This window comes from Heptranchias perlo, chromosome 1 (assembly GCF_035084215.1).
Source record: "Heptranchias perlo isolate sHepPer1 chromosome 1, sHepPer1.hap1, whole genome shotgun sequence".
NCBI lineage: Eukaryota > Metazoa > Chordata > Chondrichthyes > Hexanchiformes > Hexanchidae > Heptranchias > Heptranchias perlo.
The window spans coordinates 190,854,330-190,881,673 of record NC_090325.1 but is presented as its reverse complement, the minus strand read 5'-3'; the positions used below and the strand labels follow the sequence as shown (position 1 = coordinate 190,881,673).

At 43.5% G+C, this 27,344-nt stretch overlaps 1 protein-coding gene across 1 annotated transcript in view; it reads right to left on the bottom strand.

Annotated features, from left to right (window-relative positions):
* The window catches only part of grid2 (glutamate receptor, ionotropic, delta 2), a 700,148-nt gene that overhangs the window by 296,608 nt on the left and 376,196 nt on the right, over window positions 1–27,344 (bottom strand). The window contains exon 5 of the mRNA XM_067984186.1: window positions 15,221–15,505. Within this exon, the coding sequence (XP_067840287.1) occupies window positions 15,221–15,505 (285 nt within the window). The remainder of the gene's footprint in view (window positions 1–15,220; window positions 15,506–27,344) is intronic.

Below are 27,344 nucleotides of genomic sequence, written 5' to 3'. Positions count from 1 at the left end.
AGAGTTTGGGGAAAAAAAAAGTGAAACATGTAAAGAGGGAACGATAGAGCATCTTTGTAAATCAAAACCGTATCAAGGTGTAAACTGTCATCCATTTTGATACACAGCCCAGAATTATGTAGCAACGTTTGTTTTAGCTTCTACGGTAGAAGTAGAAGAGTGAGGGGAGTGGGACTAATTGGATAGCTCTTTCAGAAAGCTGGCATAGGCACGATGGGCCGAATGGCCTACTCCTGCTCCTGTTTCCTAAGTTTCTATGTTTCTTCTGTGCTGTATGATTCAATGAGTGCTCCCCCTTCCACTTTGACATATTGGGATAGTAAGTGAGAACCACTGAACTTGCTTCAAAATCTTTCAACAATGATTTTAACTATCGGCGGAGCGCGCCCATTCTTTCCGACGTGAAGCCCGAGTCATTTTGAAGCCCCCCTCCCCCCCACAGCCGCCTCATCTACATTCTACCAGCGAGTTGCAGACGCCAAACGGGCGCCCCGTAACAGCTCGACCACTCTGTGAAGGCAGGAAATTGGTTGGTTCCCAATACTGAGACTGCCGGCGGTCGGAGAGTGGGGTGAGTGTGGGAGGATGGGGGGGAGGGGAGGGGATTCCGGATGGGCCCTTGGATAGGCCGGCAGCAGACTGGCAGCAGGGTCTGCCCATTTGTACCTCGCTTTGCTTTGCTGCCCGCCTGATAGAGATGGGCACTCCGTCTGCCCATCTCAGAACCCTATCCAAGATGGCGGCGGTCGAAGCAGCAGCGTAAAGGGGATGAAAGTGATCCAACCCCAGCTTTGGGCCATTACCGCTGCATTTACACTGGTTGGAGCAAGTTTAGAATCGGCCCTTTGGCGCTTTGCCCTGGGTGAGGTTGGCAATCTGATTTTGGGGCAATTCATCAAACGAGCGCCTGGTTTTATTTCAGTGATACGGCGCGTCTTTCGTGATGGCGACATCAGATGGCGCACATCATAAGAGGCGAACAATTACATCCCTTTCTCTCAAACGACCGGCCTTATTAGCTTCCTCGTCTGCAGGACAAGTTGGCTTGTGAAATCAGCAAGCTTGATCCGAAGATCGTGCCACGATTCACTCACCGAGAACAAATTCAGTTCTTCACTGATGTGGACGATCATTAAAGTGCGAGACTGCAATCCCGCTGAGTTGAGTTCAAGAATCATCTTGCACTTAAGGCTTGGAGGTGAGAAGGGCCAGTTCTTCGAGGGACAAACTCATGTGTTATGAATGGATAGTTCTCAAGGGGATGGTGGTTGTAACAGTTTGTGCCGTTGAAATGTGTGCTTAATGCCACTTGAGTTCATCACAATTCTGCAGTGCCAGGAGCGGTGACTGAAGAACGCTCTTCATGGATACTCCTCCGGGAATATAATTGCAAACTGCATTCAATATAAGAAATAGAAACATTCTGTATGGCTCTTCTTCACAGAACTCTGAGCGCAAATGCCCTAAACTGGAAATTATAACTAAACCACGCAACTCTTAGGATCATAGAATCATGTAGCACAGAAGGAGGCCATTCAGCCCATTGTGCCTGTGCCAGGCTTTTGAAAGAAATATCCAATTAGTCCCACTCCCTCTCTGGTCTTAATAAAACCATTACACATCGAGGATTAAGGTCCTGAACATGAATCATCAGTTTTACTGTCAAACTTATGTTGCTTTCCATTTATTTTCACAATGTATTTTATTATCAGAGTAACTAAATCAATTGTAAAAAAAATGAACTGTACCATGGAAAGAGATTTGTGTTGCATCAATAAACATTTTCATTTTTGTGCAAGATAAATTAGTTGGTGATTTGTTTGATTTATTTAATTGATTACTTTGATTTAACCTCAGCCACCCATTTGTTTTAGTTTTAACAACAGCTCTTTAGTTACAGCAAAACAGCAGTTCACCTGGTTCAGCTTAATTGCCGTCTTAATGGGTTAATCAGAAATCTACGGCAGTTGACCAGCTCACCTCTTTGACCAGCCATTAAACTAATGCCATCTCCAACAGTCAGCCTGAACATAGTCATTCATCTCACCCCACCGTGGAACTTGTTTGTGTTATGTGATACGGAGCACAAGTGTGGTCAATCTATGGAACAGTCTCCCTGGGGAGATGGTGGAAGCAGTTAGTATTGATTCATTCAAAAGCAAATTAGATAAATTTCTTATACTTATCAGGAAAGGCTATACAGGCTGGGCCTCTTCTCTAGAAAAGAGAAGGCTGAGAGATGACCTCATAGAGATCTTTAAGATAACGAAAGGGTTTGATAGGGTAGATGTAGAGTAAATGTTTCCACTTGTGGGGGAGTCCAAAACTAGAGGTCATCAATATACGATAGTCTCTAATAAATCCAATGGGGAATTCAGGAGAAACTTCTTTACCCAAAGAGCGGTAAGAATGTGGAACGCACCACCACAAGGAGCAGTTGAGGCAAATAGCACAGATACATTTAAGGGGCAGCTAGATAAGCACATGAGGGAGAAAGGAATAGAATGAGTATGCTGATAGAATTAGATGAAGTAGAAAGGGTGGAGGCTCATGTGGAGCATAAACGCCGGCATAGACCAATTGAGCCCAATGGCCAGTTTCTTTGCTATAGTTTCGATGTAACTCGATGTAAAATAACATCCTGGGTTACAGTATATGAGCAATTTGAGACAAGACATGTGGTAAGTGTCGCATGCTTGGGAGGAACAGGTGACTTTGGACCTATGGTTCCCAAAGCCCTCCATCATTGGGGATTTCCTCGCCTCGTGTCTGAATCTGTTATAAACCAAATGATAGAGATCGATTGCTATGATTAGTCAGCTCTGTTATCCTTGTATCATGCGATTACCAGGGTGGTAGAAGGTGAACTAGACGGACCTTGGTCTTTTATCGTCCAGCAATTCCTATCTTCCTAATTCAGAATCAGGTCATCCATACTGAAACTGTCCAATAAAAATCGGTCAGCATTTCCCTTTAGGACCTCTGACTGTCGTTCCTCACTGTTGTGCTTCTGTCAGCTTTAAGGGGCAGGACATTCTGATCCATAGCTGTATCCTCAGCAACACTTTACCATGATTGGCTTGTGGAAGAGTTAGACGTGAACTTGGCAGCTTCCTTAGTTTTCCCTCTGCCTTGCAAATGAAAACTGATGAAACTCACTCAGTAAGGGCGGGTTAGTTTCAGTGAGAGCTGGAATTCGAGCTCACAAGTCTTTCGTTTGGGGCGGGGTTAATGATTTCCTATTATAACTATGAGGCCTGTAATGATTTAAAACATTCAGAGGCTCAACAGATCAATTCTAAACTTTCTCTTTATATTCACAGCAATGCCCCATCACTTCATTATTTCCTGACATTAATTAGTCAAAGAACTACATCGAGTTACATGGAGTCTGCAGCACAGGAACAGGCCGTTTGGCCCAGCTGGTCAATACCAGTGTTTATGCTCCACATGAGCCTCCTCACACTCCTCTTCATCTAATTCTATCAGCATATCCTTCTATTCCTTTCTCCCTCATGTGTTTATCTAGCTTCCGCTTAAATGTATCTGTGCTATTCACCTCAAATACTCCATGTGGCAATGCGTTCCACATTCTTACCATTCTTTGGTTAAAGAAGTTTCTCCTGAATTCCCTATTGGATTTATTGGTGACTATCTTATATTTATGACCTCTAGTTTTGGACTCCCCAACAAGTGGAAACATCTTCTCTACATCTACCCAATCAAACTCTTTCATAATCTTAAAGACCTCTATCAAGTCACCCCTCGGCCTTCTTTTTGCTGGAGAAAAGAGCCCCGGCCTGTTCAGCCTTTCCTGATATGTATATAATAACTAGTTTCCAGAAAATCAAATGTCTTTAAGATTGCAGTGCTTCTATTCAGATGCAATACATCTACATTACATAGAATTACTTGGAACTACAGTGCAGAAACAGGCCATTCGGCCCAACAGGTCTATCCCAGACTTGCTTTGGGTTTCTCCAGTTATTTCCGAGCCTTGTTGTCCTTTGCCAACCAAACATTTTTGGTGTGTTTAGTTCATGAGCATTTATTTGCACCTGTTTTTATATTCTGCATTTTCTTCTTTTTCTATCTTCTTTTAGTTTTCCTTTCTTTCCCTATATTTTTAAACCAAAGGCGAGATGAGGAGATTTGTTTTTTTACACAGTGAGTTGTTATGATCTGGAACGCACTGCCTAAAACGGTGGTGGAAACAGATTCAACAATAACTTTCAAGAGATAATTGGATAAATACTTGAAGGGAAAAATTTGCAGGGTTATGGGGAAAGGGCAGGGGAGTGGGACTAATTGGATAGCTCTTTCAAAGAGCCGGCACAGGCACGATGGGCTGAATGGCCTCCTCTGCGCTGTATTATTCGATGATTCTATTCTAACCTTTCCCCTTTTCTATTTTTCTCTTCTGTTGGTCAGTATTATTTCTGTAGTGTGTGAGAAAGATTCTACGGAGGTTGTGAAAGGCACTTATATGGATGCAAATTCTTTCTTTCTTGACTGTGAAAAAGGTTTAATATCTCTGCCCAAAATACAAATATGTGCCTTGTGGAGTGATCCTTTTCAATAGAAATTATCTGCAACTCTCCTTCTTACAAACATAGCTGGCGCTGTTATCTAAAACCCACGCTCTTCTGACTCAGAGGTGAAAAGGTCAGCGTAGTCCAATACGTTTGCAACCAGCCATATGTTGCTAATTGGCGATCCGGATATGGCTAATTAAATTTCTGATTAGTAAATAAAAACTGAGTAACAGGCTCCATCATTGGGCATGTGGTCTCAATGCTCATATTCGCTTGGTGTATGCATGTGAACTTTAACCTTTTGTTGCGTTTGATGGCAAAATGGTAAAATCATAAGAACATAAGAAAAAGGAGCAGGAGTAGGCCATACGGACCCTTGAGCCTGCTCTGCCATTCAATAAGATCATGGCTGATCTTCGACCTCAACTCCTCTTTCCCTCCAGAATGTGTAAGCGTCATCCATGTGTGAATTGGAAAGTAGGCAGGAAGGAAACTAGGAATGAGATTTCCTCTCTCATACTTTTAGGAAAGTAATTGAACAAACCTACTTGTGTATTCACCGAAGTTGAAGTAGGCCATCATCGAGCAGTTAGATACCATCCCACCGAGGTCATTGCCTTTTATGCGGTCTTTAAGGTTGATTAAATTATCTATAGTCAAAGCCGTGGTTAGATGCTTATACTACAGTGAGTATTGTTATTTTCTCATTGAATCCCCAAGGACCTTTTATTAATATTACACAAGGTTTCCTTTCGATGCTAGTTCTTCACTGACGTCCAGTGTTATGAAAGGGGCAATGATATTTGTTTGGAGAATTGTTTTCCATTAAATTGTGAACATTTTTGCACAATTGAGATTTTTTTTGTTGCTCTAACAGTGGCCCACCAAATCAAATATTGGACAGTTTGAAACAGAAAACCTGTAATTCTGATCCAATTAATAACATCAGAAGTGCACCCAATTCAGGCTCTACTGACAGGTTTCAGACTAGGGTTGCCAGCCCTCCAGGATTGCCCTGGAGTCTCCAGGATTTGAAAACTAATCTCCAGGACACTGCTGTGAGTATCCCAGGAGAAAAATCATAGGGGCAATAAAAAAATGCGTTTTTAAAAACTTTTCTTTGAACACTTTTGTTTACTCATTCGAAAAACAATGGACGTGGGGAAAAGAGGCTGTTTGACTGACAGTCAAGAATCATCCAATCGGGTAATGAGGAGTCTATTCACTTTCCAATTGGCACAGGAAGGTCGTGCACCGGGAGGATGAACATGTCGGGCAACCAATGGCGGGAGTGCGGGGGCGGGGCTGTTGGAGGCAGGAGGTCACGTGATGAAACCTCCAGGAACATGTCCAAGCAGAGTTGGCAACCCGATTTTAGATGGACCCAACAAGAGTTGAAAAAACTTATAGTACCCATGTAAAAAAAAATTATACTGCCCGTGTGCAGATGGACATATTGTCCCATGTGTGCTTGACGTCATTTTCCATGTTCAGGTCAGAGTGTCACTGCCCTCTATGAAGTGATGGGCAAGCAACTGCTTTCTCTGGATAGAGCCATCACTACAAAGGTTTAAGATCTTTATTGCTGCTTTCAAAATGCATGGCCTGGAATAATTCCAGAGGCAGGTCCAACCCTGGCTAGGCGGTGAGCCAAACTAAAAAAACACCTGCAGCTGCACTCCAGGGCATTGAGATCAGGATCTTTTGCTGCTGCTGGAGAGAAGCTCCAAATGCTGAAGTCATCCCAGGGAGAGTTTTGAAACTAACGTTGTAACATACCTGCATATTCTTCAGTTTTCTTTGAGACCCCACCTTCCGCCCCGCCCCCCCACCACCGTTCGAGGTCAGTGAGGGGTCTCAGAGGCAAGCCGTAAGAACGTGCTGGCACGTGGCAACATAAGTTTCAAGATCCAATGGAGAATGAAGCTGGAGGCCTCCCACCTCATTAGAATAACAATACTGGTCATGCACCTACCAAAGGCACAGGCCCAGGTGCGCTCCTGGAAGGAGCTCCAGGAAATCCCGAAGTGCAACGTGGGCAAGGAATCAACCCAACAGATCTTCCTTCTTTTTCCTCGGCCCTGAATCTGGTGATCGCCCAGGCACAGACCAAAGCAAAAAAATCTACCCTTCCAGTCTTTCAGGTCAGTACATCATTCAACTTTTTTTTTTATTCGTTCATGGGACATGGGCATCGCTGGAGAGGCCGGCATTTATTGCCCATCCCTAATTGCCCTTGAGAAGGTGGTGGTGAGCTGCCTTCTTGAACCGCAGCAGTCCGTGTGGTGACGGTTCTCCCACAGTGCTGTGAGGAAGGGAGTTCCAGGATTTTGACCCAGCGACGATGAAGGAACAGCGATATATTTCAAAGTCGGGATCGTGTGTGACTTGGAGGGGAACGTGCAGGTGGTGTTGTTCCCATGTGCCTGCTGCTCTTGTCCTTCTAGGTGGCAAAGGTCGCGGGTTTGGGAGGTGCTGTCGAAGAAGCCTTGGCGAGTTGCTGCAGTGCATCCTGTGGATGGTACACACTGCAGCCACTGTGCGCCGGTGGTGAAGGGAGTGAATGTTTACGGTGTCAATCAAGCCGGCTGCTTTATCTTGGATGGTGTCGAGCTTCTTGAGTGTTGTTGGAGCTGCACTCATCCAAGCAAGTGGAGAGTATTCCATCATACTCCTGACTTGTGCCTTGTAGATGGTGGAAAGGCTTTGGGGAGTCAGGAGGTGAGTCACTCGCCGCAGAATACCCAGCCTCTGACCTGCTCTCGTAGCCACAGTATTTATATGGCTGGTCCAGTTAAGTTTCTGGTCAATGGTGACCCCCAGGATGTTGATGGTGTGGGATTCGGCGATCGAAATGCCGTTGAATGTCAAGGGGAGGTGGTTAGATTCTCTCTTGTTGGAGATGGTCATTGCCTGGCACTTATCTGGCGCAAATGTTACTTGCCACTTATGAGCCCAAGCCTGGATGTTGTCCAGGTCTTGCTGCATGCAGGCTCGGACTGCTTCATTATTTGAGGGGTTGCGAATGGAACTGAACACTGTGCAATCATCAGCGAACATCCCCATTTCTGACCTTATGATGGAGGGAAGGTCATTGATGAAGCAACTGAAGATGGTTGGGCCAGGACACTGCCCTGAGGAACTCCTGCAGCAATGTCCTGGGGCTGAGATGATTGGCCTCCAACAACCACTACCATCTTCCTTTGTGCTAGGTATGACTCCAGCCACTGGAGAGTTTTCCCCCTGATTCCCATTGACTTCAATTTTACTGGGGCTCCTTGGTGCCACACTCGGTCAAATGATGCCTTGATGTCAAGGGCAGTCACTCTCACCTCACCTCTGGAATTCAGCTCTTTTGTCCATGTTTGGACCAAGGCTGTAATGAGGTCTGGAGCCGAGTGGTCCTGGTGGAACCCAAACTGAGCATCGGTGAGCAGGTTATTGGTGAGTAAGTGCCGCTTGATAGCACTGTCGACGACACTTTCCATCACTTTGCAGCAAGTCATGGTACTGTATCTGATGCAATAGAAAATCCTCAGACATTTGGAATGACCTGCACCAAGGACATTGACAGTTCCTATCACTTTCATGGTCACAGGCAGAACAATAACAGTCAGAGTTGGAGACTGAGGACCATAAGACCTTGTTCTGTTGGTGCACAGTTTTGGGGTAATGTTAACTTTGGACGATAGTGTAAAATGGGCAATAACGAATTGACTGCCCATTAAACACCATGGCAGAATTTACTTTCCATTGACTTAAATGGAAAGTAAAATAGTACGTGGTGTAATTGCCGAAAGTTGACATTATCCCCTTCACATGCACACACATAAAGCCAACATTTTTTTCAGACTCCTATTTGGTGCCATTGGTGTTACGTTAAAGTCTGGCCTGAGCATGACTTACAACTAACTCACAAATGATTTTGGAATTCCTGTTATATGGATTTCTCAACACTCCCCCCCAACCCCTCCTCCTCCTCCTCCCTGACGCCCCTCCAAATATGCCTCAATGGTGTTTCTTTCCTAGAGTTAAACTTGTGTTGTGATATGTGACCCAGTGTAACTAGCAGTCAATGTCACTTTTACACCGAGACTGATATTTTCTGCATTGTATTAAATGGATGGTTAAATGACTGGTGAATGGGTTATCACCTCCAATGTTGTCTTTCATGTCACAGTCAATGATTGATCATTAGATGGCGTGCACCACCTCATGGATCATGCATGTGACAGATCAATTGCCTAAGGAAGCAATGGGCTATTGACTTAGTGTCTTCAGGCAGAAGTGAATTTATTGACTCATAATATCTTCTTCGATCATGTTTATTGTTGGAAACATGTGAAGTGCCCACTCTCTGGAAACACCTTTCAAGTAATAGGAGCGCGATAAAACTCAGTGCTATTTATCAATAAAAATCTTTGCTTCCAAAGAGTTTTATGAAGCGACCAAAAATGGTAGAACAAATCCAGCCCATAGTTTTTATTTGTCCCCTCCATTCCTTAGTGAGTCACACCATCTGTGGCCGACAGCAGCTTCCCATTTTTCGTGTATGAACATTGACAGGCTATTCATAGGAACATAGAAACAGGAGCCGACCATTCAGCTTCTTGAGCCTGTTCTACCATTCAATTAGATTATAAGAACATAATGAACATAAGAACGAGGAGCAGGAGTAGGCCATACGGTCCCTCAAGCCTGCTCTGCCATTCAATAAGATCATGGCTGATCTTTGACCTCAAAGAACTCGACTTGCCAAAAAAAAACAGCCATGGACAACTAAAGAGGTAAAGGACAGTATAAGACATAAGGAAGGGGCATACAAAAAGGCAAAAAATGGCACAGATCCTGGCAAATGGGAAAGATACAAAGATCAACAAAGAGTCACAAAACAGATAGTAAGAGCAACAAAAAGAGAGCATGAAAAGAAACTTGCAAGGGATATCAAAACCAATACAAAGAACTTTTATAGTTATATTAGGAAAAAGAGGGTGGCCAGGAGCAGTGTTGGCCCCTTAAAATCTGAAAGTGGGGATATTGTCATTGACAATGGGGAAATGGCGGACATGTTGAACAATTACTTTGCGTCAGTATTTACAGCAGAAAAAGAGGATAGCATGCCGGAAATCCCAAAAAAACTAATACTGAATCGGGGACAGGGACTCGATAAAATTAACATATGTAAAGCAACAGTAATGAAGAAAATAATAGCACTAAAGAGTGACAAATCCCCAGGACCATATGGTTTCCATCCCAGGGTTTTAAAGGAAGTAGGTGAGCACATTGCAGATGCCCTAACTATAATCTTTCAAAGTTCTCTAGATTCAGGAACTGTCCCTCTGGATTGGAAAATTGCACATGTCACTCCGCTTTTTAAGAAAGGAGAGAGAGGGAAACCAGGGAATTATAGACCAGTTAACCTAACATCTGTTGTGGGGAAACTGCTGGAGTCTATAATTAAGGATAGGGTGACTGAACACCTCGAGAATTTTCAGTTAATCAGAGAGAGCCAGCATGGATTTGTGAAAGGTAGGTCGTGCTTGACAAACCTGATTGAATTTTTTGAAGAGGTGACTAAAGTAGTGGACAGGGGAAATGTCAATGGATGTTATTTATATGGACTTCCAGAAGGCATTTGATAAGGTCCCACATAAGAGACTGTTAGCTAAGATAGAAGCCCATGGAATCGAGGGAAAAGTACAGACTTGGTTTGGAAGTTGGCTGAGCGAAAGGCGACAGAGAGTAGGGATAATGGGTAGGTATTCACATTGGCAGGATGTGACTAGTGGAGTCTCGCAGGGATCTGACTTGGAGCCTCAATTAGTCACAATATTTATTAACGACTTAGATGAAGGCATAGAAAGTCTCATATCTAAGTTTGCCAATGACACAAAGATTGGTGGCATTGTAAGCAGTGCAGATGAAAACATAAAATTACAAAGCGATATTGATAGATTAGGTGAATGGGCAAAACTGTGGCAAATGGAATTCAATGTAGACAAATGTGAGGTCATCCACTTTGGATCAAAAAAGGATAGAACAGGGTACTTTCTAAATGGTAAAAAGTTAAAAACAGTGAATGTCCAAAGGGACTTAGGGGTTCAGGTTCATAGGTCATTGAAGTGTCATGAACAGGTGCAGAAAATAATCAATAAGGCTAATGGAATGCTGGCCTTTATATCGAGAGGACTGGAGTACAAGGAGGCAAAAGTTATGCTGCAGCTATACAAAACCCTGGTTAGACTGCACCTGGAGTACTGTGAGCAGTTCTGGGCACCGCACCTTCAGAAGGACATATTGGCCTTGGAGGGAGTGCAGCGTAGGTTTACTAGAATGATGCCCGGACTTCAAGGGTTAAGTTACGAGGAGAGATTACACAAATTGGGGTTGTATTCTCTAGAGTTTCAAAGGTTAAGGGGTGATCTGATCGAAGTTTATAAGATATTAAGGGGAACGGAAAGGTTGGATAGAGAGAAACTATTTCTGCTGGTTGGGGATTCTAGGAGTAGGGGGCACAGTCTAAAAATTAAAGCCAGATCTTTCAGGAGCGAGATTAGAAAACATTTCTACACACAAAGGGCGGTAGAAGTTTGGAACTCTCTTCCGCAAACGGCAATTGATGCTAGCTCAATTGCTAAATTTAAATCTGAGATAGATAGCTTTTTGGCAACCAAAGGTATTAAGGGATATGGGCCAAAGGCAGGTATATGGAGTTAGATCACAGATCAGCCATGATCTTATCAAATGGCGGAGCAGGCACGAGGGGCTGAATGGCCTACTCCTGTTCCTATGTTCATATGTTCCTATGTTCAACTCCACTTTCCTGCCTGATCCCCATATCCCTTGATTCCCTTAGAGTTAAAAAATCTAGCGATCTCAGTCTTGAATATATTCAATGACTGAGCATCCACAGCCCTCTGGGGTAGAGAATTCCAAAGAATCACAACTCTCTGAGTGAAGAAATTCCTCCTTATCTCAGTCCTAAATGATTGACCCCTTATCCTGAGACTATGCCTCCTAGTTCTAGACTCTCCAGCCAGGGGAAATAGCCTCTCAGTATCTACTCTGTCAAGCCCTTTCAGAATTTTATACATTTAATGAGATCACTTCTCATTCTTCTAAACTCCAGAGAATATACGCCATTTTACTCAACCTCTCCTCAAAGGACAACCGGAATCAATCTTGTGAAGCTTTACTGAACCGCCTCCAAGGCAAGTATATCTTTTCTTAGGTAAGAAGACCAAAACTGTACACAGTACTCCAGGTGAGGTCTCACCAAAGCCCTGTACAGTTGTGGCAAGACTTCCTTACTCTTGTACTCCAACCCCCTTGCAATGAAGGTGAACATGCCATTTACCTTCCTAATTGCTTGCTGTACCTACATGTTAACTTTCTGTGTTTTGTGTACAAGGACACCCAAATCCCTCTAAACACCAACATTTAATAGTTTCTCACCATTTAAAAAATATTCTGTTTTTCTATTCTTCCCATCAATGTGAATAACCTCCAGTCTGCCAACTTCTTGCCCACTCACTTAACCTGTCTATATCCCTTTGCAGACTCTTTGTGTCCTCCTCACAGCTTACTTTCTAGCTTTGTATCGTCAGCAAACTTGGGTACATTACACTCAGTCCCTTCATCTAAGTCATTAACATGGATTGTAAATAGCTGAGGCCCAAGCACTGATCCTTGCGGCACTCCACTAGTTACAGCCTGCCAACCTGAAACTAACACGTTCATTCCTACTCTGTACTTTCTGTCTGTTAACTAATTCTCTTCCCATGCTAATATATTACCCCCAACCCCATGAGCCCTTACCTTGTGTAAAAATCTTTTGTGTGGCACCTTATCGAATGCCTTTTGAAAATCCATATATACTACATCCACTGGTTCCCATTTATCTACCCTGCTAGTTACATCCTCAAAAAACTCTAATAGATTTGTCAAACATGATTTCGCTTTCATAAAACCATGTTGACTCTGCCTAATCATATTATGATTTTCTAAGTGCCCTGTTACCACTTCCTTAATAATGGATTCAAGCATTTTCCAGACGACTGATGTCAGGCTAACTGTCCTTTAGTTCCCTGTTTTCCCTCTCCCTCCTTTCTTGAATGGCGGGGTTACATTTGTTACCTTCCAATCCACTGAGACCGTTCTAGAATCTAGGGAATTTTGGAAGATCACAACCAATGCATCCACTATCTCTGCAGCCACCTCTGTTAGAACCCTAGGATGTAGGCCATCAGGTCCAGGGGATTTGTCAGTTTTTAGTCTCATTAATTTCTCCGGTACTTTCTCTTTACTAATATTAATTACTTTAAGTTCCTCCCTCTCGCTAGACCCTTGGTTCCTTATTATTTCTGGTATGTTTTTTGTTTGTTCTACTGTGAAGACAGATACAAAATATTTGTTTAACGTCTCTGCCATTTCCTTATTCCCCATTATAATTTCTCCTGTCTCAGCCTCTAAGGGACCCACATTTACTTTCGCTACTCTCTTCCTTCTTACATACTTGAAGAAGCTCTTACAATCCGTTTTTAGATTTCTTGCTAGTTTACTCTCACATTCTATTTTCTCCCCCTATATCAATTTTTTGGTCATCCTTTGCTGGCTGATCTGTACCTCAACTCCATCTACCTGCCTTGGTTCCATAACCCTTAATACCTTTACCGAACAAAAATATATCAATCTCAGTTTTGATATTTTCAACTGACCCCCAGCCTCAACAGCTTTTTGGGAGGGAGACAGTTCCAGATTTCCACTACCCTTTGTGTGAGGAAGTGCTTCCTGACATCACCCCTGAACAGCCTCGCTCTAATTTTAAGGTTTCTGCCCCCTTGTTCTGTACTCCCCCCACCAGAGGAAATAGTTTTTCTCTATCTACCCCATCAAACCCTTTCAACTGGAGGTGGAGAATCACTGCTGAGCCCAATCCTGTTGTCACCTCAAATCTCCTTATGTTTGCGTACCAGCAGGGGGGGGGTCACTGGATGGTAATCATCAGCAGGAATCATGGATGATTCTTCTCCACCCCCCCCTCCCTGACCCAAAAATACTGAGGTCAAATTTGGCACTGCAACCCACTATCCCTTTGGAGATCAGCTGACATGGTGAAGATCAAACCTGCAACCATCTTACTCTGTAGAGTTCAGGATTAAACCATGCACCTGGAAACACAGAAACATAGAAACATCCTTATTCTGACCCGGTGGGTCAGTGGGAAGCCATTATCCACATTTCAAGCATCCCCGATAGCTCCATAAAGTTCAACAGTAATTTAATTCTATTCCTACAATTCAGACAATAAGAGTTATTCTGCAATCTGATCCTCCCTTCTAAGACTGTCGGACTGTGGAATCACGGCCGTTATCAATTTAAATCAATTAATCAGGACAGGAATGAAACTGATGTAAGTGTAAGGAGGCGAGATGCATTTGGCAATTAGTTACCACTGTTCAATTAGGAAAATAAAGAAAAAACATTTCCTTTACACGTTTTCATAATTCTCTGTCACTCTAGATTTAAAGGTCCTACAGAGGGAACATTTAGAAGTCAAACATGTATTAATTATATGTTTACTGAGCCACATCAAAGCCAATATGTGTACTGGAACTTGGCAGCAAACCAAATGAGTACAAATATACTGTGAGAGTGTCTGGAGAGCAGCCGGAGAAACTTTGTCGTTGTAATTTTCTATCGGTGAGCATTGTACCAGCTGCCATGTATCCACTTGAGGAAGATCAGGCTCCAGACAGAGGAGTGAATGTTACAAGTATTTGGGTCAGAGATAAAAAGATATTTAACTAACACTCTGGACTTGGTGGCCCAGGAATGTAGGAGCGCCCGCCCATTTCTTTTGGTGGCACATAGGGTAAATACCCTACACCAGAACGGTGAGGTCTGAGGCTCCCTGATATTGGGTCTCAGACCTAATTGCAATTGAGCAGCAGCCTGCTGGCGAACATTGGCGCTAGCGTCGCAGCGGCCCTCAGATGTGGGTAAGGGAGTTGGTTCTGCGATGGGGGTTCCTGGAATCCCATGAGGTGGGATCCGGGGAAGGGTGGGCTGGAATCACAGGGGCTGGGGGCCGGGATCGGGGGTTCAGGAGTCCCGTGGGCCGGGGGAAGGAGATCCGGCGGTGAGGGTGATCGGGGGGGGTCGGGGCCGGGAGGACGACTGGAGGTCGGGGGGGGGGGCGGAAGATCGGGGGTCGGGAGAGGTGGCGATCGGAAGGGGGGTTAAATGTGGAATCGGGAGCAGCAATCCTTCTTAGTTGCAGGCGGTCCCTAGAGCTGGTCTCCCTGTGTGCGATGGTGGCGTCTGCCTCAGGGCAAACCAATCTTGGAAAGGGTACCTCCAGCGGTCATGAGGCCCCTTATTTGCACATGCAATGGTCCTAAAGCCTGCTACAGGTGTGGGTAAAGGACGCCTCTCATTTATTCTTACCCAATATAGAGGTCGGTGCACCTCCGGCTGGAATTGTGCACGTGCTTCCTGCCATTTTGGGACCTTAGGTGCCCGATAAACAAGCACTGCGTGATGCAATTTCTATGCTGGTGAAAAGTATGGTTGTTACCAGGGATGCCATTTCGGTTTATAGAATCTAAGAATATATTGGAAGTATCTGTGATAATTTAAATCAACTCAAACTGTATTACATTGCTAAATATGTAACTGCTTACCATAGTCGCTGTCATAGAAAATAATAAATTTCTGCCAGGCAAATTCTGATATAACTTTGAGGATGACTTCATTCAGATACACTGGCGGACGGACGGAGAGAGTATAGTTTTCATTCCTGCTGGTCCTGGTGAGGCCGCAGCCACTTCTTGGTGATCCAGATGTTGTTCTTTGTATGTAAAGATGTGGGATGTGCATTGCATCCGACAAGGATTGGAGGGAGCCAGCTGACATGCAGCCAATGGAGCTGACGAGTGCCAAAATGCCTTGGTTCATCAGGTCACATGCTGAAAAGGAAAGCAGGAGAAAAGAAATTGTGAATAAGATATTCCATTTACAAACTAAACTTCGACAAAATAAAACAAACAACAGCAACTTGTATTGCACAGCGCCTTTAAAGTAGTAAAAACGTCCCAAGGCGCTTCACAGGAGAAGTTATCAAACAAAATTTGACACCGAGCCACATGAGGAGATGTTAGGACGAGTGACCAAAAGCTTGCCCAAAGAGGTACGCTTTAAGGAGCGTCTTAAAGGAGGAAAGAGAGGTTTAGGAAGGGAATTCCAGAGCTTAGGGCCTAGGCAGCTGAAGGCATGGCCGCCAATGGCGGAGCGATTAAAACTGGGGATGGGTAAGAGGGCCGGAATTGGAGGAACCCAAAGAAACACTTGATAAGGCATACATAGAACTGGCTTCACAATCTCTCCTATAGATAAACTTTTCATGCGAAGAAAATTAAATTCTTAGATTCCTATGTACTGCTCATTTACTATAATACAATTTATTGGTTGTTCATTGAAACTATCATAACTATATTGGCTCTTTTTGGTAATCGGTTATCTGTATTCCAAAGTATTATTCTTCTCACCAATCTTCCATCAATCTCAGGAGCCTGCTGTTAAAAAAGATCAACCATTCAAACTGGCCTTTATATTCTCCTAAAAATGGCTCGAACCCCAACAGGAAAATAGCAGCATCAGAAAGTCAGTCTTGAACGGTTGACGATCCCAGCTCCCACAAGTCACACTGAGAATCTCGGAAAATGATTACGCAGGTTTATTGTCCAAATACCACAACCCCTGTGGCATCTTGGTTACCATCAGTTCTATGTACTCTGAATGTTCTGTGAGGCTAAAGTTCACAACATGACAACTATTAATTCTGTTGCAGTCTGGCATTGCAATACAAAGCTTCAGAGATAGAGATAGAGATTGAGGAGCACAAGGTCAGCCAGGAGGCCAAGATGAATATGAAAAGCACAGAGACAAAACACATCATGGCAAAAATAATTACAGCCGAGCCTAGAGAGAGAGAAGAAAATACTGTTTATCGGAATCAAAGAAAGAAAAACTGAGATATCCAAGTCAGCTGTTGTAGTGTCAGCTGTGGCTCAGTTGGTAGCAATCTCACCTCTGAGTCTGAAGTTCATGGTCCCACTCTGGAGACTTAACCGCATAATCCAGGGAGACACTTCTCTGCAGTGCCACACTTTCTGAGATGCCTGCCTTCGGATGAGATATTAAATGAAGGCGCTGTCTGACCTCCCAGATGGACTTAAATGGTCTCATGGCATTATTTCAAATGAAAAGCAGGGGAGTTATCCCAGTGTCCTGGCCAATATTTATCCCTTAACTAACAACTAAAACAGATTGTCTGGTCATGTATTTCATTGCTGTTTGTGGGATCTTGCTGTGTGCAATTTGGCTGCCAAGTGTCCAACATTACAACAGTGACTACACTTCAAATGTACTTCATTGGCTGTAAAGTGCTTCGAGACATCCTGAGGTCATAAAAGACATTATATAAATGCAAGTCTTTCTTACAAGAACAAGAGACAGAAGGGATCTCAATGGCCTGTGAAGCATGTGGCCATCAGGGTCTCTTGAGCTTTGGGGCAACCTTTCAGCCAACACTCTCAAGGCTTCTCAATCCAATGGCCCTCTGGTCTATGGACAGCGATGGCATTGGGAAAAAGTGCTTCGACACTGACTGGATGGGGCTTCTCCCAGAGTGGGGAAAGATTTCAATCGGCTGACCGGGCTGATTTGATGTGCAAACATCTAAATGACTTCTGAATAGTTCCTTCCTCCACTGCTTTCCTCAATGCTGCATAAACTTATGATGTGGAGATGCCGGTGATGGACTGGGGTTGACAATTGTAAACAATTTTACAACACCAAGTTATAGTCCAGCAATTTTATTTTAAATTTAAAATAAAATTGCTGGACTATAACTTGGTGTTGTAAAATTGTTTACAAGCATAAACTTATGCACACAGGTAAATTTATAGTAAGGGTAACTGGAGCCAACAGTTCAGTCTGTGAGAAGTCTGAGCCTCATTTACACCTACTAAATTCTGGGCAGCCCAGAAGCCTGTCTGAATCAGGCAGGAGCCTCATTAATCTGTACAAATTGGGGTCCCATGGCGTACAGTTTTGAGGGCCAACTTGGCAGAGTGTGTGCTTCAAGCACCCCGCTGAGCAAAACCTGCCAGTCAAGAGGAAGAGGTCCCAATAAAGGCAAGAGAAATTAATTTTCCAGGACCAGGAGGAGCAGGAGAGCTCCTCCAGGCTCCAATAGAATATTGGCGACCTCCACCACCCACCCACCCCCCGCCCAACCCCCGCAGCAGCGGGACCACTGTTCGGGGAATGCGAATCACCGGCAGCATGTTAGTGAGACCCCTCCCTCCAGGCTAGAGGGGATCGGGTGACCTATATTTAAAATCCCCCCCCTAGTAGGTCCACTCATGCTATAATGTTATGCCACTGACGCCCACATCCTGAGAATGAGAAAATTAATTTGAAAGTCCGAATTGTTTCACGCTAAATGTCCTCAGATGACGTTTATGATTTTCTTACTCCCTGATTTCACCGTCTTCTCAGTGGAGGCTGAAATTATTCGAGGAACAGCACCCCATCTTTCGATGAGGCACTTTACAGCCTTCCAGCCTCAACATTGAGGTTAAACAATTTTACATCATAACCACTGCTCCCATTTTCTCAGGCAGCAGGTGCTGGTAATGGTTTTGCTGTAGCCATTTACACCTCCTCTGGACCCATCCTTTGTTTCTTTGTCCCTTTACCACCTTCGTTTTGCCTTGCACCATCATCCCTTTTGTCATTTAATCACTCCTGCCCTCCACCCCATCACAGACCTTCCCTATTGCTCCTTTCTCCCCCCCCCCACCCCGCCTTATTCTCTGGCTTTGTACTTGCTTATAAACTGTTAAATCTCTAACTTCTCCCAGTTCTGATGAAAGGTCATTGACCTGAAATGAGGATTCTGTTTTCTCTCTCCCCAGATGCTGCCTGATCTGCTGAGTGTTTCCAGCGTTTTCTGTTTTTATTGCAGATTTCCAGCATCCGCAGTATTTTGCTTTTACTTTTCTTTATGTTGTTTGATGTTGTAGCATAAATGGATTATTTCCAGCCCCCAGCGATTAAGAAAAACCCATACCCACCTCCAGTAAACCCATACCAACATATTCATTAAACTACTGATGCATTTCCCAGTTTTAATTTTCCTAGTGATTAAAATAATGCATCAATTAAAAATACCACAATAGAGACCTACCTGAAAATCTCACTTAAATGAAAAGATCAGAATTTAAATTTCTTAATAAAGTTACACCCTATCATTGTGAATATATTTCTGTATGAATGTGGCACAAGATCTTTCTGCCGAGAGGATTCTGTACGACCAACTCTCTTTGATGTTTGGAGGTTAGCACCACTCGCGGTTTTCAGTACGGCTGATACTTCTCAGCACAAGCACCTTCAGAGGCTGCGATCCAAAGTCAGTAAAATCTTTTTGAAGTTGTCAGAATCTGGCATCCAGTGACTGTTTCATCAATTCAGGTTGTCATTGGGTGCCAACAGCTTCAAAGGAATAATCACCTTTCAAGCTTGCTTTCTGAAGGAGCTAAACCGTATAATATTGTGATGGGAAATGTCAAGAACAATGAACGCTCGGCAACAAAGGAGGGGGAAACATACACATTTCTGTTATTACACCTTCTGCATTGTCAAGAATATTGATGATGACACGATTCCATCTTTATTGAAATGCCTGGCTTTCAGCTGAAGTCTTACATCTTGTTGAAGGCAAAGCAAATAATCTGGCTGGAAAGCCTCAGAAGACAATAGGGGTAGAGTTAGTCACGGCCCGTTTTCGGGCATCCCAATGCTTCAGGGCTGTTAAGATCTGATAGCCGCCATTAGACTGGGCAACTCCTCTGACCAGTAGCAGCACAGGTCCAGGGCCCAGTGGAATGGCGATGGCTGGAGTTAATCTGCCCGATACTATTGTCTCTTAGGATGGCATCACATGCTAGTGGAATGTGGGAGGCAATGCCAAGCTGCCCGGGAACAAGCCACCTCAGTCCCATGACCCTTTTGTTAAGTACAAGCTGCCAACCACCTCCTGCGATACTGGCCTTCAGGCTGCAACTGGGAGTAGCACTAGAATTACAAAGAGCGTACAGCACAGAAACAGGCCATTCAGCCCGACAGGTCCATGCCGGTGTTTATGCTCCACATGAGCCTCCTCCCACCCTTCTTCATCTAACCCTATCAACATATCCTTCTATTCCCATCTCCTTAATGTGTTTATCTAGTTTCCCCTTAAATGCATATAGGTGGTCGAAAGGCACGCATAGGTACTCAGGGGAAGCACAGTGTTCGGAAAGAGTAGGTTGGCTTGTGCCCACTATGGACTTTATTGTAATAAAACACTGACATGGCACATTTTTCATGAAAGCTAGAGTCATAAAGGAAAGGGTGCACTTATATGCTGCTCATTAATTCAATTGGGTGATGATTATTGGTGCAGTTATGTAAGGGCAAGGAGGACTGATGTGATGTTATGTTGTAGGATAGGTACTGGATTGAGGGAATGTTCCTTATGATGAAAGTGGGAGGGAAGGAGATATGGCACTGGTGTCAAATGTAGTTTGTGTTACCTAGAAGAGGAGACTTCAGTTGTGCTCTGAATCCCCTTGTAGTAAATGCTGCCTCACTCTCCTTTGCTCCATCCTGTCCAGTCCCTCCTCCTCTGTAATAGCATCTGAGTCTTTGTCTATAGGGAATGCCACAGCTGCTCCTGAGAAGCCCTCTTTGCGGGTAAAGGGTGGGGGTTAAAATCTCCCAGTGGGCTCCCCAGGTATGTGCAAGAAGAATGGACAAAAAAAAGTGGTGCCCAGATGCAGAAATTGCTGGTGAAACTCTTCATGCTCAGAAAGTCCTCACTTCTGCCTATCTCAGCTGATGCTGGCAACTGCTGCGCCTTCTAAAATGGGATAATAAGTTACCCTGAATACTTTGCGACTGTAAAAGCAGGAAATTCGGAACTGCAGCACCATTGGCCCTCATTATAATATCTTCGAACGAAGTCACTCGGGACGCAGCAAGCAGATCGCAGGAAAGGCCAAAAAGTACAAGGAAATTTGGCGGGGGTGGGATATTGAGTCTGCGGTGAGAAAGTGGAAGAAGCGGCTTCTGCCTCATTTTCCTGCCACAAAAAGTTACCTGCCCTGAAATGATGCCAAAAACGGCGAGGAATGTCTCCCCCCATGGTGATTATGAATGAGCCATTCCAAACAGACCTCCTGCAACTGTCAATCATACAACACATCCCAGATCAAAGGGAACACATCCCAGGTCAAAGGAACAGTCAGGGAACTTCCGGCACTTAAATATGGACTAAAGATCTACCTGTACAAAGTGCAATGGCCTCTTCCTGTCTTCGACTTTTTTTACGTTCTTAACTCTGACGCAAAAGTTCTCAGTCTCAACTAGTTGGCCACAAAGTGCTACTGTTCTGTTCACACTGAATCCTGCCACATGGATCTCACTTCTCTTTCTCCAATGACAGGCTAATTCTCCCATCAGAAGAACAGAGTAGCATATTTTGAGAAGCCTGAAGTTTGTTAGGCTTAGTAGAAAGCATAGCGGGTTTATTGGGATAAGTTAAGACAGGTACACTAAACCATGAATTTAATACAAAATTTGATGACAGTCAGGAACCCGATGAGCTTGCGTACTCCCTGGGAAAGCCCACAATGTACAGGAACATATAACTTTAACCTGTGTGCCTCCTGCCTCTTGGATCTCATTAGTGCCCATGCACAGCTGATGAATCAATAAGAAAGCACCCATAATAATACCTCAGAGCCACATTAAGCTAGTACAGAGATACTTAATGAGCCAATCAATGCAAATACTCCTATCGGTTCTTTTTATTGTGATTGGGTCTTCTGAAAGTGTTGGAAACCTAATAGTCCTGATTTTAACCTAAAACGGGAAGGGTTCAGGTTGGACACTCCATTTAGACCCTGCCAGAGTTTTGCGCTCCATTGAAAGGTTAAAATTGGGGCTAATTTACCCAAAGAGCCCCCAATAATCTTGGTCCCTTAAAGGAAACCTTCTGCTGTTTACAAATAAAAAAGATACAGCCTGTGTTAAAATTGTTGTTAGTGAGGCCACTCCTTGGTTTCCATTTGATAGTGCTTATCATCAGCTCCAAAATACATAATCAGCACCTGTACTTCCTGTCCACAAATCTTACTTTTTGTTGTTATAATTTTTGGTCACACTTTTGTGTCAACATTTACACTTGTAAATTGCTATGTCAACATTTCCCAATCAATTTTGCCATGTCAACTGTCACAATGTAATGGTAGATCTTGGCCACTAAGTAGCTCTGTGGAGCGAGGTTTTTTTACGCCTCTCGCCCAACTCCATGACTACTTTTTTTATGAAAGAAATTATTTTTATCAACTGAAAGTAATAACACCACAGGCAATTTAGCAATACTACTTAAAAAGTCCAACTGACTTCACTCTAAATATTGCTAAAATGGGCCTTTGAGATACCATGAGAAATCTACAGACAGGAACAACGCCAATAGTCTTCCAGTAGAAGGAGGGTTCCTGTAGCTTGACTTAGGGTGATGAAAAGAAGTCCTGTTTTCTCACCATGTATTCACCTCATGCAATCCAGTGTTCCCACACTAGATTCACAAACAATTTATAGGGAAGGACCCATTGGTTTAGCAAGAGACCAGAAATTTGCAGAAGGCTCTGTAGTGATATACAACTATCATAAAAAATGATTGAGTACCACAAGGAATGTTGGAAAACATGGGAAATTATAGAGAAGGCCAGTTGAACAATTGCTATTACAAAATTAAAAGGAGGCCATACTTGCATATGGCACATATTTGCCATCCTTTTTGTCACTCAAGAGCAGCAGGCACATGGGAACAACATCACCTGCATGTTCCCCTCCAAGTCACACACCATCCTGACTTGGAAATATATCGCCGTTCCTTCATCGTCGCTGGGTCAAAATCCTGGAACTCCCTTCCTAACAGCACTGTGGGAGAACCTTCACCACACGGACTGCAGCGGTTCAAGAAGGTGGCTCACCACCACCTTCTCAAGGGCAATTAGGGATGGGCAATAAATGCTGGCCTCGCCAGCGATGCCCACATCCCATGAACGAATAAAAAAAATACTCAGCAAAACTCGTGGAATTTATATATCCCTGATGTCCTTACAAGATAGAAGTTTTCAACTTGAGATTAAACTCATATAGGACTTGTACTGAATCGATCAAACTTTTTCCTGGAAGCTCTAGTTTTGTAACTGGCTGCCATTTCTGACGAGTCCTCGAAAATATATCTGGCGTAGTAATTCAGGGATGTCAAATGCCAGTCGCCAAGGAAAACACGGTGACTAATTACTGCATAAGGATGCCCACGTTTGCATAACAGACCTTTAGTGTAGTCGATCTTGGTTGCGATACTTCTACAGCTTGGCAGAAAAGATACCGTCGAATCTCTGGCTGCATCTCCAAATGGAATACGATGTAGTTTTTGGGTGCAATAATATCTGCAAGCATCACTGCCTGCTGTTGCTCGTTGAAGAAGTGCAAGTAAAAAGCACATTGTTGATGACCTGACAATGGTAGATGTGCAATTGGACAGAATATAGAAAAATAAGCCGTCTTTTACATGTACCAATCTGAACAAAGTGGCTTGATCTGAGACAAGTGTATTTTCCATTACCCTCAGGCTGCACTCTTGTAGGTGTGGGAGGGATTTCAGCAGTCGGCTGTGAGTGGGTTATAATGGAGCTGGTGAATAGTAACAACTGAAGCAGAAAAGTCTCTAAAGCTCGTGACATACAAACCGATACCCTACAACAGAAAAATGGTTCTCTGCACACGTTAAAGGAGGCTCCTCAGCAATTTTTATGTTCCAAAATATTTATATCAATTTTTGTTTCCTAAGGTGAATGTGTAAATGGGGAAAAGTTGTAATATTAATGACCTTTTAAAGCTCCTCTGACTGTGAAAAGAAACATTTCTTGCATATTGTGTCAGCTTTGGCACTCACACCTCTGAGCCAGAAGTTTTTGGTTCAAGTCCCACTATTGAGCACATATTCTAGGCTATTTGAGTACAGGAGCAGGGATGTCTTACTGCAGTTATACAGGGCCTTGGTGAGATCACATCTGGAGTATTGTGTGCAGTTTTGGTCGCCTTATCTGAGGAAGGATGTCGTTGCCATGGAGGGAGTGCAACGAAGGTCTACCAGACTGATTCCTGGGATGGCAGGACTGACGTATGAGGAGAGATTTGGTCGCCCAGGCCTATATTCACTAGAGTTTAGAAGAATGAGAGGTGATCTCATCGAAACATGTAAAATTCTAACAGGACTAAACAGACTAGATGCAGGGAGGATATTCCCGATGGTTGGGGAGTCCAAAACCAGGGGTCACAGTCTCAGGATACGGGGTATGCCATTTAGAACCGAGATGAGGAGAAATTTCTTCACTCAGAGGGTGGTGAACCTGTGGAATTCTCTACCACAGAAGGCAGTACAGGCCAAGTCATTAGATGTATTCAAGAAGGAGATAAATATATTTCTTAATGCTAAAGGGATCAAGGGATATGGGGAAAAAGCAAGAACAGGGTACTGAGTTCGACGATCTGCCATGATCACTTTGAATGGCGGAGCAGGCCCGAAGGGCCGAATGGCCTACTCTTGCTCCTATTTTCTATGTTTCTGACACTTCAGTGCAGTACTGAGGAAGTGCTGCATTGTGAGAGGTGCTGTCCTTTGGATTAGGTGTTAAACCGAGGTCCTGTCTGACCTCTCAGGTGGATTTAAATGTCCTACAGCAGTATTCAAAGGAAAAAAACTTGGGATTTCTCCCTCTGTACTGGCCAACATTTATTCCTCAACCAACATCAATAAAACGGATCATCTGGCCATTTATCTCATTGCTGTTAGTAGGACCTTGCTGTGTGCAAATTGGCTGTGGCATTTCCCTACATTACTTTATAATTGAGGTGTTCAAGATGATTAAAGGAGTTGACAGGGTAGATAGAAAGAAACTATTTCCTCTGGTGGGGGAGACCAGAACAAGAGGGCATATCCTTAAAATTAGAGCTCGGCCGTTCAGGGGTGATGTCAGGAAGCACTTCTTCACACAAAGGGTAGTGAAAACCTGGAACTCTCTCCCCCAAAAAGCTGTTGAGGCTGGGGGTCAATTGAAAATTTCAAAACTGAGACAGATAGATCTTTGTTAGGTAAGGGTATTAAGGTTACAGAACCAAGGCAGGTAGGTGGAGTTAAGTTACAGATCAGTCGTGATCTAATTGAATGGCAGAACAGGCTCAAGGGGCTGAATGGCCTACTCCTGTTCCTAGAAGTTCTGTCCCTTGACTGTTCTTCAAATTGTATTAGCAGCAACGTCCAAAGCCTTCTCTTCAGTGGTGTTACTTGTTTGCATTGTTTAAAGTCAGTGACGTGCCCAATGTCAAACATACATTACACATCAAAGTTCCTAATGGTCATAAGTCGTCGGAGACACAGAAGATACAAGTGAGTTTAGAGATAAAGCAATAACACAGTACACCAACATTTCTGAACAGCAGGCACTGGAAACACTTTATACAATTTGAAATGCAGTCAACAAATAGAACCTTTCAGCCACAGAATATAATGGAGTTACAGCAGAAAATAAAGGAAAAACAAAAAACATAATGAATAGCTGCAGAACCAATCATATTCTCGATTGAGGCACCAACAATGTATAGAAAAATGTACAGCCTCTCAGCTTAAGCACTTGGCAGTCAGACTCCATCCAAGACCACACTAAGCATAGGATTATGAATGTTGGTAAGATTGGTTGGTGAGTCGATAACTGGACAATATCAATTTAAAATCATCACCCAAATAATGAAAGGAGAAATGAGGAGATTTTTTTCTTTTACAGAGGGACATATAAATACCTTACAGTGGTGGAAGAAGAATCCATAATAGCGTTTAAAAGGAAAGTGGATAAATATTTGAAACACTGAAAAGGACAGGGGGAGAGAGCAGGGGAACGAGACCAGGCACGATGGGCTGAATGGCCTCCTTCTGTGTTGTAAAATGTTATGATTCTAAGATAGCTTTTAAGAACATTAGTAAGAGTAGATTGAGAAAATAAAAAGAGAGAGAGTTCCAGAAAGAATTCCAGATGGATCAAAGCTCTGCTGCTAAGTGAGAAGTGGCAGGAAGGTGGATACGTAGAGAGGTTTGTAGGGCACAGCCTGGGACGTAGGGCTGGAAGAGATGGCTCAGATAGGATACAGCTTAGCTATGGAGAGGTTTGTGGTACCTTGGGGATAGGTAGCCAGTGGAGGTCGGCATGGACAGGGACAATGGGCAAGCTGGACAGGATGTACGAGACAAGAGTTTTGAATGAGTTGGAGATTGTGCTGGATCGAGCTCACACAGCTGGCAAGGAGAGTGTTGAAGAATTTGAGTCTGGAGATAATGTAAGTGTAGAATAGGGTTTGAGCAGCATTGGAGTGGGAAATAATTGATCTCAGTGATGAATAGGTCACAGAATTTGAAGTTCAGCTCAGGTTGAACAAGGTTGCTCACCATCTGTTTTAACATGAGTACGGAGTTGAGGGCAAAGATCGAGTTTTTGGTGGCGGCTAATTAAGATGGCTTCGGTTTTCCCAATTTTCATTGGACATAACACACACACACACACACACACCTTGTAAGAAAGCATGATCCATGCTTTTCCTTATATATCCATATTACAACTTTGTAGCACCTTTAGAATGTATCAATCATATTCATATGATCCTACACCAGAGTGCAGGTGGCTGAGAGCAGTACAGTATTAAACAGACAGAAGACAAAAAAAACATTGTAACAAACCGTCAACAGTGACCAGAAAAACAGATACATTAAAGTCTAAGCAAACATCAACTGTACCCTTCTGCATTGCTCATTTGAGTGGTTTAAGTACTCATCTTTGATACTGAATACTAAATACCACAAATCAGAAACGACATGCCAATCGGTGGAGACTGTCGAATTGTGTTTGTGATATTCTAATTATTGCAGTGAGCTAACGTGGCAGCCTTGGCACAGTGGTAGCACCCTTGCCTCTGATTCAGAAGGTCATGCGTCAAGCCTCACTCCAGAGACTTGAACACATTATCTAGTTTGACACTTCAGTGCAGTACTGATGAAGGTGCTATCTTCCAGAAGAGATGCTAAACTGAGGCCATGCCCGCCTGTTTAGGTGGACATAAAAGATCCCATGGTATTATTTGAAGAAGAGCAAGAGTTCTCGCTGGTGCCCTGGACCACCATGCCTCCCTCAACCAACACCACCAAAAACAAATTATCTGGTCACTTGCCTCATTATTGCTTGTGAGACCTTGCTGTGTGCAAATTAGTTGCCCTGTTTCCCTACATTACAATGACTACACTTCAAAAGTATTTCATTGGCTGTGAAGTGCGTTGGGATATCTAGGTTGTGAAAGGCGCTATTTAAATGCAAGCTTTTCTTCCTATAAGCAAACTTTAACTAAATCACAACCTTTGCTTTATCTTGCGCCAAAGAGAGACTCTCTGAAAAGGCTCTTTGGAGGCCGTCAGGTCTGCAACAATAATTTTTATCCATTCCATTTGGAATTAAAATGAGCATACGGGGGACCGATTCAGTTATTGGAGGTAGATTAGGCAATATGCAATTTCTAAAGGCTGAAATTAATTTCTAATATTGGATTAGGTTAGCTAGTAAATAAATATTATTGATGTTTATC